The 13,438-nt window shown below is 47.7% G+C and overlaps 1 protein-coding gene across 2 annotated transcripts; it reads right to left on the reverse strand.

Moving 5' to 3' along the window:
- Window positions 1–886: 886 nt before the first annotated feature.
- CCDC47 (coiled-coil domain containing 47) lies at window positions 887–11,442 on the reverse strand. 2 transcript variants are annotated; one of them, XM_068211934.1, is made up of 13 exons: window positions 11,418–11,442; window positions 8,803–9,068; window positions 8,575–8,682; window positions 7,559–7,733; window positions 7,254–7,375; window positions 6,632–6,697; window positions 5,786–5,887; window positions 4,839–4,949; window positions 4,455–4,540; window positions 3,669–3,727; window positions 3,036–3,145; window positions 2,697–2,864; window positions 887–2,471 (listed from the first exon to the last, which is right to left on the reverse strand). In XM_068211934.1, exons 2-13 carry the CDS (start codon window positions 9,061–9,063, stop codon window positions 2,391–2,393), a joined length of 1,449 nt encoding a protein of 482 aa, XP_068068035.1. In that variant the 5' UTR covers window positions 9,064–9,068; window positions 11,418–11,442; the 3' UTR covers window positions 887–2,390. The 2 variants fall into 2 exon arrangements, with proteins under 2 accessions (XP_068068035.1, XP_068068034.1); XM_068211933.1 differs by lacking the exon at window positions 11,418–11,442 and adding an exon at window positions 11,185–11,294.
- Window positions 11,443–13,438: the final 1,996 nt, after the last annotated feature.

Below are 13,438 nucleotides of genomic sequence, written 5' to 3' on the forward strand. Positions count from 1 at the left end.
TGCCCCACTTGTGATGCAAACCCTACATGTCGGCCCAGCCCAGGCTGCACAATGGGGAGACAACTCCTGCAGCCTTCCCCAGCAGGAACCGGCTCCTCCTGCAGCTTTTCCCAGCAGGAACCAGCTCTTCCTGCTGCTTACAGCTCCTGCAGCCTTCCCAAACAGCACCAGCTCCTCCTGCAGCCTTCCCCAGCAGCACCAGCTCCTCCTGCAACCTTCCCCAGCAGGAACCAGCTCCTCCTGCAGTTTACAGCTCCTGCAGCCTTCCCCAGCAGGAACCGGCTCCTCCTGCAGCCTTCCCCAGCAGGAACCGGCTCCTCCTGCAGCCTTCCCCAGCAGGAACCGGCTCCTCCTGCTGCTTACAGCTCCTGCAGCCTTCCCCAGCAGGAACCGGCTCCTCCTGCTGCTCACGGCTCCTGCAGCCTTCCCCAGCAGGAACCAGCTCCTCCTGCTGCTTACAGCTCCTGCAGCCTTCCCAAACAGCACCAGCTCCTCCTGCAGCCTTCCCCAGCAGGAACCAGCTCTTCCTGCAGCCTTCCCCAGCAGGAACCAGCTCCTCCTGCTGCTTACAGCTTCTGCAGCCTTCCCCAGCAGGAACCGGCTCCTCCTGCAGCCTTCCCCAGCAGGAACCGGCTCCTCCTGCAGCCTTCCCCAGCAGGAACCGGCTCCTCCTGCAGCCTTCCCCAGCAGGAACCGGCTCCTCCTGCAGCCTTCCCCAGCAGGAACCGGCTCCTCCTGCAGCCTTCCCCAGCAGGAACCGGCTCCTCCTGCAGCCTTCCCCAGCAGCACCAGCTCCTCCTGCTGCTTCCAGCCTTCGCCAAAACTCACCAGGACAAAGGAAGCTTTCAGAGGCTGCTAAATGAAAGGAACACTGAGACAAGCCAAGTAAAGCAGGAGTGTTTCAATTATATTTTACTCTTCATTAGACTGTTCATTTGAATGTTCGTATTACAAAATTAGCTGCCATGGCCCACAACTGGATGGGACTTCGGGAAAGCTGTCCGCTTACTCAAAAGAGCACAAACTAGTATTTCCTTTCAAAGAACTCTGTGAAACAATAACATATTAATCTTTAAAGCTAAATAGTGCTAAAATTTCACATAATCTACATTAGTTTTGGTTTCAAATAATTTTACCAACCATTATAAAATTAATGTATTTGCATGTATCAGGTTACAGACATTTGCATTTCAATCAGGGTGAAGTATCCCATGCTGGAACAAGGAGTTTAAGCAATTGCTGTTTCAACAGCAGCTAATTCTTATTGCCTCAGAACCAAGTTTCCATGAAGCATTGAACAAGAAAATGCAGGACGTTGTTTCCCCACAAAACTGTTAAAAGTCTGTTACAAGCAACAATAAAATGCCTTCTGGACAGGAAGCATTTATAAAATGCAGAGCTCTCCCAGCGAAGTGCTTGCACAGGGCATTCACTTCATTCTTCTCATTTAGATTCAAAACCCTGAAGAGATCACTGACCAGATGAACAGCACGAATATCCTCTGGCTTGGGGAGATCAGGAATTGCAGGTACTCCACTAGATCTGGCTCCTGGCTGAAGTGAACTGGGCAGCAGCTGCTGAGATCAGGAGAGAAGGGGTTGAGGCAAACTTGAACTGTTAAAAATACTGAAGGAAAGCTGGCTGAACTGCTGACTCACCATGCACTCCCTCCTGAAGGAACACTGTGCTGACTTCGAAGATTCCACATTGAGTTAAGTCTGCAGCATCCAAACACACAAGTAGGAAACTGTCCATGTATTCCATTCCCTTGGTTCTAACCATCTCTGTGTTTTACACATAAGCCAATCATGCCCACAGGTGATGTAATACTGCCTCAGGCTTTTGTTTGTAAAAAAAAAATGAAGATAAAAAAATCTTCTACTTCTGTTAGAACTTCTGTTCTACTGGGCTTAAATCCCTGAAGAATCCATACCATGTATGGAAGGCTCTAAGTGTTGTGCCTTGATGCAAATAAATGCACACAGTAAATGTTTATTGTGCAGTTTGCCTCCCCCTAAGTTTTTCCCTTTTCCCTCACAATAACTAAAATCAAATTTTAAAACCAAAGCATGAATATGTTACCAGCACACATGGACAGGTTTACAATCTTCTGTTTTTAAAGAACAAATGACAAAAAGCATTCAAGAATATTGCAATTTTTTTTTTTAACAGACAAGTAGCAAAACTTTGTACCACCTGGAACAGAACTGCCGAGACAAAGCTCTCCACACATTTTGCTGTAATACTTAAATAAGTAACACCAATGCAAGAACTTTTCTCTTGATGGTTACTAGTGTTCAAGGAATCAGAGGATTATGGAGTTACGTAGGTCTTTGTACCCTGTGAATTACAGTTCCACAGGTGGCACCGAGACACTTCTCACAGCACAGTCACATGGCTTTCACTTTGATTTGCTTCATCTTCATCTGCTTCTTCTCAAGCTTCTTCTGCTCACGCCGCAGAGCAGCTTCCTGTAGGCAAGGACAGGGATCCGAATGAGCACAGGCACAGATCATTTCAGAACCAAACAAAGCCTCCAGCACTGGGTTCACAGCTCACTGGGAGCCTTCATGCGTTTCAGAAAGGAGCAGCAAACAGAAATCAAACTTGCCACTGCTACTACACCTACAGGCAGCCCTGGAGATCTCCTAGGAGGGATCTGCCAGCAGCCTATACCAGTGTGAACATCCCCTCACCTCCAGCCGACGCTGTTTCTCAGGATCCTCTTCGTTCATGATTCGCTCCTTCTCCGCCCGTTTCTTCTCCTCCCGGCGGGACTGGGCAGCCTCCTGTCTCTGCACGTGAGTCAGCTTGAGGAAGTTCTCTTCCACCCGAGCCCTGTTCTTGTCAGCTTTTTGTTTACCCTTTGCACAGAGAACAGCAAACACAGTTTGCACTGTTTTCCCCACAAGCAGGATGCAGGATCTCTACCAGTCGTACCAGAAACATAAGGATCCAGTGGATCCATAAGGACCCAGTGGTAACGGTTCCAATCCCATACGATGTCAGAAGACAGAAAACCAGACACTACTTACTTCTCTGTTCAGCCGGAACTTCTTTGCTTTGTCAATGGAGTAGATAACCATGCTCATCAGAGGCAGCAAAGACTCCATGTCCTTTGGGGAAGTGTTGCCTGAACCAGGCACTGAAATAAAGAGTTCCTTGTTCATTCACACAGACTGGCAGTACTCGTCTGCTTGCTGTGATGCTCTTCCCTTATGGCTCACACTGTTCATGAAATAAAGATGCTCTTATCCTGCTCTTTAGGAACCTTCATTTAGAGCTATAGGCTTCAATTTTGAAGAGATTTGAAGATCTATTCTTTTCTAGAATTCTCCCAATTCTTTTATTTCAAACCAGGGTAAACCAACTGAGCCTGTGCAAGTTCAAACTGCAAGGCTTGTGGTTTAAAAACAAGCCACCCTGAGAGACAGGAGTGTGAGCTGAGGTCAAGAGCAAGACTGAGTGTCCTGTTATCATGACATGTTATTAGCTCAGTCCCCAGTGTATTGCTGCCTTTTGTTTTATCAATCAGTGATCCTGCTACATGCACTGAAGTCACTCATCACACATTCTCTTCCACAGGTGACAGATCCTGAGCATGTGACTTACTCAAATAAAGCCATACACTCCCCCCTTGACACACACAGAGACAACAGAGTCCTTACCATTAAATGTAAACAAAAGTGTCTTTTTAGTTTCGGGCAGTTTTGTAAGCTGGCCCTCCCTGGAGGAAAGAAACAAGTGTTTGAAAAAAGTGAGGAAAATACAAAGTAACTAACATTGGTCTGAAAAACCATCAAGAACCGAAAGACACTTGGAAGGTAGTTGAATAAAATAAACATTAAAAGCCTGGCTATAATCCAAAGTTAAGTTTCAAACTAATCAGATTCCAGAAGTGTTTTACCCAAAAGCCTGCAGAGAAAAGGCATGAGTGTGAAAACATACAGCACCAGCCCCTCTAAATGTCAAGAGGGCATGCAAGCACTAAGAAGGCCTGTATATTTTGAATTACATTCAGCTTCACACACCCCCTTGTTCTTATACCACTAAAGATGTCTAAATATTTTAGGAGAACAAAATATTTTCTCAAGAGTTTGAGTATTCACAGCCCAAAATCCCACAGTATTCTAATGTGAAAATCTCAGGCCTACATTTCACAGATCCTCAACAATTTTAGTACAAGGTATACACATAAACTGTCTTATAATTAAACCAAAATATGTCCCTTTACGTTCATTTATTTATTTGCCTGTGAGCATAATACACAGGCATGTGCAAAAACCTACGTGGGAATTCAGATAAGACACATCACCCACCACTTGGCGATTCAGAAGCAGCCCCTGAAAGCACCTCTGGACTAGGAGGCTCAGGGAAACAGCAGAGCTGCTGCCTGTGTATTGCTGAGGCACAGCTGACAATCAGCCCCAAGAGAGCTCGGCCTTTGTACGTACTCTTGCATAAGTTTTGGACCGGAGAACTGGTCCGAGAATTGGACAGAGTCAATCTTGTCAGCGTAGTGTGTGAGGAAATGGATCATCTGGAAGAGAAACAGGCGTTAGTTTTTCCCAACACCAATCCAGCTGCAGCCTACCCACTCCACAGGGGTTTTCCAGGTTCCCTGCCCATGGCACGGGGGTAGGACTGGATGATTTTTAAGGTCCCTTCCAACCAAAACCATTCTATGGTTCTATATAACATTCAGGAAATTGCTGTGCCCCGCTTGCCACAGTGACACTGACAAAGACATGAACTTTCCCCTTTAACTTTTTTAGAACATACAAGTTGTAAATGCCAGGATTACCAAGGAGTATTTGTGTTAATCCATTCGAGTTTACCTTAGCGTCCATCATTCCCTCCGTGACCTCTCCCATCTCTGACAAGATAGCCAGCGAATCTGGAAGCCCATATTTTGCACCAGACTTAGGTTTATCACTGCAGAACTCACTCTGTTTCAAAGAGAACAATGTGAAAGAAAAATTAACACAAGCCTGTAAATATCTTATCAGACTGAACTGTTCTGGAACAGAGGGACCTTCAAAAGTACCTGAAAAGAAACAATAAAAAATACACTCATTCACTCATCCTGGCTGGGGACATTTCAAACAAAGTAAAGCACACAGCATCAACAGTCTTTAAGCTAGTATTTTCCTTCAGAAGTCAGCATTTTAAGGAAGAAGATAAAACAATTCTAATACATACATACTGGAGTGTTCAAAGTGGATTAAGGCATTTTGCTTACATTGTTTGGTAACAGAACAAAAACTGGCATCCTACCAACCACACATGCCGTTACTTGAGAGAAAAGATTTTTTTAACATTACTTGTTATCACTGGATTCTTTGCAAGCTCTGCAGTTCTTTTCATGGCTTGAACATATGGAAAGTTTTAATTTCGGATCATGTGAAAACAGATGACTTAAACCTAAATTTTCCAAATCACATATCACTAATTAAGTTTACTTTTCAATCCTTGAAGATGTCTTTTGTGCAAATGAAATGAGGTGAAGTGACACTCATGTTTGCTGACAAAAATCTGCAGCCTCTCTTAAACCAACTATACCCCAAAAGAAAGGTGTAAGCTGCTTTCCACTGCCTCTCTTTCCCTGCAGGTCTGATGGGGGGAGCACTTGTGGTGGTTGATTCCATTAGACTTTTATCTGTAAATATCTTTTCCACCCAAATTCCAACAGGTCAGTCACAGGTTTTCAGCTGTTCCCAAGAAAACAATGAATATGCAGATTAGATTCTTATATGCTATTATTTATCAATGTGCATGTACATACCAGGTCCTGCATCTCTTTCTGAAGTCTCACCAGTGCTTTTCTGGTTCCAACAGCAAACACATACGTGTCCATATCTTCATCATTCATTGTCACTTTTATTTGCTGTGAGACAGAATGTTATTAGCCCTGGACAGATTTCAGTGTTTGTCTGATACTTTGATTCCTAAGAACAAGGACTAAGCACGGACAGACACAGCTAACAAAAAGGTGGTTGATTTAAAGCTTTTCAGTATGTCTTAAAGTAAGGAAGCTTTTTAATTAGACTGAGCCCACCGTTCAGTATTGTGTTATAATGACAGTGACTAGAACAGCAGAGTTGTAAAAATAATTTGCAATTAAATATTTTGATGTAAGTAAATACAATTACAGATGCATGGGAAGAGTATTCACAGTGCACACAGTCACTGTTCTTCCAAATGTAACCTCTCCTGGCACTTATGCTCTCTAAGAGCAAGTTGGAAGGCAAAAGGTAACATTAATATAATATCCAGACCAACATATGGGTTTAAGCAGTCCTATTCAGGCAGACTGAACAGACAGATGAACAATCACTAAGCATATCAGACTGTAAAACCACTTTTTATCAATATGATGTCTTGAATCGTGATAGACTCACAAAACCACTCAAATAATAAAATCCACAGATAAAGCAACTTCCAGTCATCAGCAGTTTGCATTTCACAGGCAGGAAAGAAATACAAACAATTCTTAGAGGTTGTTTCAATAGTTACTGAACTGGAAGATATGGAATACTACAGAAATCACCTGGAACAATCAAAAGCAGCAGAGCGGAACCGAAGGAATGCAAGAGTTTATCAGAGCTAATCTGAAGGGCTGAGTACGCACCACTTGGTCTGACGCCGGCCTCATCATGCGTGCCAGGACATTCAGCAGGTCCTGTCTCTTGAGAAACTAAAAACACAAGGTGGTAAACACAGAAAACAGCTGAATAGACAACAGTAACAAACTCCTTCCTAATACCTAAGCTGAGTTTTCCCTGCGTGACCAGTACAGCTCAAAAGCAGGCCCTTTCTGCATTGGAGGAGTTTCTCAGGCCTTTGTTCCCTCAAGTCAGAACATGAACTGTGGGAATGTTCCAACACAGGTCCAGGGCTTCGTATTTGTCTTTGCTGTACTTCCTTGGAATTCCTGCTGGTCCGTTTATCCCTCTAAGTGGCAAATGGGCTCTTCAGCCTACAGTTACCTCTGTTCACACTACACCTCTGGTTTTTATAGTCTTCCTGCAAGCACTTGCTCTTTGGTGCCAACTTTAAGGGGCAGAATACAGGTCTGTACAGACCTTCAGATGACCAGTTTTTCCTCATGTGTGTGTACTCAGAACTCTGTGTCTGAATGTGAGCACAAATGCCAGGCTGGGATTCCATGTTGCCCACAGAGGAATGGGAAAGCCTCTAGAACCTGACAACTGGTGACACGTAAACAGCACCACAAACTCCCTCATTCTTACCTTTAACTGGATGAGCATTCCTTCACAGCACACCCTTCCAGAGCACCACAAGTTATATATGTGTTCATTTTCTTGATTTAGTTTCCCAGTGCTTGTAGCTTCTTTATTAGTGCCATCATCCCCTGAGGAAAACAACAGTGAAAGAACTGCATTCTAAACTCACAAACTGAGACACCATAGTTCAGCAGAAGGCTTGCAGCTCACGATACCACAGTACAGAGAAGGATTCTCTACAGCCTAAATACCAGATTAAACCCGGGTTTAGTCAAATACTAAAACCGGATCCTTGTTGTTATGGAACTCACCAACAAGAGCAAAGTTACTTTCTAGCAGCTCCCTGTGAGTGTTGAACCAAGCATGAGCCAGGCGGTTGTTTTTGTTCTTCCCAATGATGTAGTTCATGATGTAAGCCAGGAGACCTGTTACCATCAGGATCTCCATGTAATAACTCTCCCAGCTGTTTTGAAGGTGAGCAGGGACCTGTGTAAGGGAACAGAAACTGTGATTTACATATTGAACAAGCGGATTTTATACACACAAAAATTTGGGAAATTTGAGTAGTGGAGAAGTTCCATCCCCAACACAGCAATAAGCTCCACAACGGCAACAGGAGAGAGCTAAGCCAACATAAAGCACTTGGCTTACTGGGGCACAGTAATCATACAGGAAACAACTGATAACAGCATTCTCAAAATACCTGCTTAATACAAAAGAAGTGCTCACTTCCAAGTGAGCCTGGGCCAGCACACATCCCTCAGAGTAAACAGTCCAGCACTTCTATTCACTGAGCATTTGAGCTTGATATCCTGTCCATCACAGCATTATCTGATCATGTAACTTCTTTGCAAATCCAAACACCCAATGCCCAAGAACATTCTCAGGATGCCAGCAAGAGCCGCAGACTCCATGGGGCAGCAGGGAAGCCTTCCACACCTTGCCACCTCAGAGGCTAATTAGCCATTCTGCTATCACTGTACCACCCTTGAGTCATAAAAGTACCCAAATATTAATTTTCACTGCCAAGGTCAGCTATAATACCTAAAAAGTGATCTCAGGGGTAATAAAAATGCAGACCTTGAGCACCTGATCATTCTGTGAAAGACTATTTTGGGAGGCAAAAAGGTGATGCAGGGTGTGCTGAGAGATTGGCTTCAAAAACCAACAGAGTTGACCAGTTCTAATCTGACACTTAAGCCACAGACAAAAAGCTAAAAACACACAGTGTTCATTGTTTAGTACCCCAGTGACATTCCTAGCATACTGTCTTAGGAAAATAAGTGATGAAACTCCAAACAGACATTGGATCAACAGTTATACCTACATTAACTATTGTTATGGGGTCTTTATTTTTGCTATGAGATGCATCTGGTTTCTCTTCATACCCTTCAAACTCCTCATCATCGTATGGCTCACTCTCGGTGTCACCTTCCTAAAGGATGAAATCACAAACAGCATGAAAATCTAAAGCCCAGCAAGTAAAATCCAAAAAGAGAAAGAAAGGTGCAGAGACACTATTAGGAAACACGTCGAGGAATGAGGCAAGGCTTACCTGTGTGTCTGCATCATCAAAGTCTTCCTGATTTTCATCCTGACCTTCAAGCTCTACAGTGGCTTCTTCTTCATCATCTTCAGTAGTGATGATCCTCTGAGGAGACTCAGTGACTGTATCTTCACTCACATCTTCAAATTCAGCAAAGTCATTATCATCATATTCCATAATGTCATCTCCATCCTCAAATTCATCATACTTTGCCAAAGAAAAGCTCCATGGGATGAACAGGACAGCGATAAAAATATAGAAATTCTTCATTTTCACTGGAAAAAAAAATTATATAATTGCAATTCTGTTACATCACACCTCCAGTAACCTCCAACCCACAATGCACAATTTGAAAACACTACCAGTCGGAGCAGAAAGAGAAATAAACCCGTGCCTGATCTTGCCATCTTCTCTATAAAGAAAGTGACTACTGGTACAAGAATAAAATAACTCTGAAGGAGAGGTTCTGGACTCTGTTGCTGGCGGCAGCAGCAAATTCACATCTGGCCACACTGTTCAAATGAGCTGAGATGGAAAGCAGGGATGCTCTGCTACAAAACTGACTCTCCAATAGCATCTCCCAGCCAGCTCTGCCAGCTCACTTCCAAAACCACATTCTGTGTCTACAGTTGTTATTAATTAGCAAGTGGGCACAGTCGGAGCACTGAATGTGTAACAGCAGCAGTAAATCTTAAAATGCACTTGATTCATTTAAACAGCAATGCCCTGATAGCCTCTGCTAGTCCAGAAGTGCTCATCTGGGATTTTCTAGGCTGCACACTCAAAACTGACTTCCCACAGTGTCCCATCATGATTTCTACATAGAGACAAAGACCTTTTGTTGGAAGTTGTGCAAAAATAAAAAAATAAAAAAAAGGAAGAGGACAGATACTGCACTGCTCCCCAGAACAAAGGAGTAAACTGGGGCTCAGGAGCCCAGAGCTCTCCCCACATCTGCCAGATCCCTGCAGAGTTTGTCAGTTCACCTTGTTTTGCCCTCAGCTTCCTGTCTCTTCTGCTTGAGTTCAAAAGAGTCCCAACCTCCCCTTCAGGTTGGAGCACCTTCTCCAAGGTCCAAAAAAGGCAGCAACAACCCCCCGGCTGCACTTCACAACCGGGCACAGAGGATCAGCTGCATCAGGCTCTGCTGTCAGGCTCATTTTACTCCCTCCCGCAACCAGATCCGAGTGGGAACCTGAATGTTAATCACAGTGTTCTCTCACAAACTTAGAATAGAAATGATTTGTTTCTAAATTTGACCAGCATTCCTCTGAGTGCCTCATGCAGGGAACCCACTGCTATGAATGACAAGGACGACTAAAATAAACACCTTTGTCAAGCACTCCTCATTCCAGCAAAAACCCGCACAGAACATGGTCACAGAACCTTAATCGGGATGGAAAGTTCAGCAAGGCCGAGCCCAGGAATTTGGAACAATGTGTGGGAACATCACAATTTTATGTGAATTTAAGCAGGAAAAAAACCCCAAAATACTATTACGATCGGATAGAATCTACACGCTGTTAAAAATGACAGAACAACAGAGCCACCTGCTCGACCAAACTCTTAACATTTCACATTAAGAACTCCAAGACTATTTGAGCACATCCACCTTCAGAAGGCCCAACAATTCCAAAGAGTTTAACGCAAAATAAACTTCTACGGCCAATTCGAAGGATACAGTTGAACCAGAGGCGGGTGCGAGCTGGAGCACCCCCTTAGGTCAGCAATCTGTCAGAATCTTCCAAGTTCAAACTCCAGGAAGCAGAACATCCTCGGCAGACCCTGCACGACCCACACGCCACCGACTTTCCCTCGCAAGAGGAAGCGATTCATTCTCCCATCTCCACACCGGCTGCGCAGACCCCATTGGCAAGAGAAACTACTTCAACAATCCGACGGCAAGCGCTGCTGCTGCTGCTGCCTGTGCTGAGCGTTCAGCAGCTCGGGCCAGCTCAGTAGATCTCGAGCCCAGACCCGAGCTCGGTGGCAGATTTTGGAGAAGCGCCCGTCCCCAGCAGGTCGGGCCCTCACCGTGACCCCCGCCCGAAGCGGGGACACCACCCTGGGTGCTCGTTATCCCGCCGCTCCGGGGACGCTCCCAGCTCCTTCCCGGAACACGAGTCAAGGTTAGCCAGATAAAATCAGATAAAATCCGCCATCTGCCTGCCGCAGCCCCTCTCACACCCCCGGCCCCGCCGCCAGCTCCTCCCGCCCCGCGGGGCGCGGCACAGGCCGCGCACGCCCGGTGCCCTCCGCGCCGGGCTGCCCCTCCCGGGGACCCTGCCGGTACCGAGCTGCCCGGAGCGAGCGAGTCCCGCCCGGCAGGCCTGGGGAGGTGGGAGCGGGGTGTCCCGTCCGGCGTGGCCGCGGGGGCCGGGGCCGCGTTACCTGAGTCACGGGCCCGGGCCCGGCCCCCGCCCTCCGCTCCGCTCCGCTCCGCTCCGCGCCCGCCGTACCGGGGCGCCTGCGCAGTGCGGGCCCCGCCGCATGTGCGGGGGTGTGCGGGTACACACGCGTAGGCGGAGGGGGGCCAGCCCAGCCCTGCGGCGCGGGAACCACCCGAGAACCAACCTGGAACCACCGGGGAAGCAGCGCGGTCCCGGGGCCGCCGCTGACGTTACCGTCTCTCGGTTTCGCTGCCGCCGTCCCGCTGCCGCCTTTGCCCGGTGCCACCGCCCTCACTCCCCGCTGCTTCACCTGCGGGCGGTGCGCGTGCGCCGGGGCACGCGCGGCCGCCGCGCGTCACTCACGCACAGTGCGTGGGCACGTCGGCGCGTCCGTGCCCACCCCCCGCCCCGGTAACCGGGGAAGTGGCGGCGGCGGCGGCTGCGGGTGAGTGCGGGGGGCTGAGCGGCGAGGGAGGGGACCGGGACCGGGACCGGGACCGGGACCGGGACCGGGACCGGGACCGGGACCGGATCCGGATCCGGATCCGGATCCTCCCTGGCCGGCCTGCGGGGCCTCTCGCGGGCGGCACCCGCCGTAGCCGCGGCCTGGAGCGGGCGCGGGCAGCCCGGGCCTGCCCCGCACAAAGGGCCCGCCCCGCACCGCGGTTCCGCGGGCGGGAAGGGCCCCGCGCAGGGCCCGGTGTGGCGGCACAGGGCCTGCCCGCGGCTTCTGTCCCCCCCCGGCCCCGGTCCCTGCCGTGCCCTGCGGGCGGGGGTCCCTCCGCCCTTCCCCCTTGGAACCGGAGCGCCTGGGGCGCATCGCGGCCGTGCCCGCGGACCTCGGGCGACGCAGGCGGGGTCCGTGTCCCGCGAGTTTCCTCCCGCGGAGCGGCGGCCACAGGGCAGCGAAGGCCCCGGGGTTTTCCTGCGGTCTCTGCGTCCTGTGGGAACCTCTCCCTGTTCGCTCGCTGCTGGCGAGTGGGCGAACTGACCGCGTTTTGTGCTTTTGCTGCTGTACGACAATAAAAAAGCGGTCCTCCTTATTTTTTGAGGTAGCGGAAGGGGTAAAAAGACGGGTAAGTACAGAGAGGAAGAATTCTTACAAGCAGATTTGAACTTAACCGTTTTCAAAGATTCCCACTGTGCTGTCACAGCCGAAATGCGGGTCCCCCCCTCACCCCTCCGTTGTACTTCTTGATCTCCCAGTGCCACGGATCCGCAGGTGTAAAAGCTGCAGGGTGTCAGGAGGAGAGGGAAAACAGGGCTCGTGGAGAGCCGAACAGCACAGTTTCTCCCAAAATCTACCACTGAGCTTTGGTCTTGACTCGAGATTTATTGAGCAAGCCCCAGGCTGGTAAATGTTCAGCACAGGGACCGGCTGCACTATTTACCTTCAGATTGTTTTGAAGTTGTTTTTTTGCCTGTGAGTTCTGATCTCCTTGAAGATTCTCAGTGTGAGGATTTGTTTAATAAGACCTGTAGCCTTTGGACAGTCAATTATAATGCATTGGAAAGCAGTGGGTGTCTTGCTTTCTTTCCTGCCTTACAGGTATGATTTGCTTGACTGTGCAGGTAACTAAACGACTCAAGAATGGAAACTGTAAATGTTAGTATATCAGTTCAGTCTCATCTTAGAAAATCAAGCTCTGGGCAGACACTGTTATGTGGAGTGTTTAAAATATTGTTTGAAAAACAGAGATTGGGGAACATATTTATATGTCAGTGTATAACCAATAGAGATGGTATGTGTGGCTGAAGGGGGTTTGAGAGGAAAAGGCTTTTGGCAGAGATGTGCCTGAGCTCACACGGGGCTGCTCTGGGCCCGTTTCTCTGGAGGCTGCTGGGTTGCAGGAGTGAGGTATTGACAAGCCATGAAACACTCAGATGGGACAATGTGGACATACAAAATATGCTGAGCTGCCTTTTCATCTCTTGTTCTTCCTGGTGTTCAAAATTCTGGCCTTTGGTTTGTTTGTCTTAGACTGCAAACAGGACAGGTAACATCTTAAATGTGTTTTAGTAATCCTTGAAGGACACGACCTGTTCTGGAAGACAGCCACTTTGTTTTTATTCTTCTTTGGAATTGTGGGTATATTCATACTGACAAAAGACCAGAGCCCCATCCTTTTTGGGAAACAGATTAAACTCTTGTCACTCAGAGTTCCACAAGTCCCTGTGTCATGACTGAAGTGATCAACAAACAAGAAAAATCACGACAATTACCTGTAACTGCCTGAATCAGAAAGAGCATTAAT

The sequence above is a fragment of the Anomalospiza imberbis genome, chromosome 22, assembly GCF_031753505.1.
Source record: "Anomalospiza imberbis isolate Cuckoo-Finch-1a 21T00152 chromosome 22, ASM3175350v1, whole genome shotgun sequence".
NCBI classification, from domain to species: domain Eukaryota; kingdom Metazoa; phylum Chordata; class Aves; order Passeriformes; family Viduidae; genus Anomalospiza; species Anomalospiza imberbis.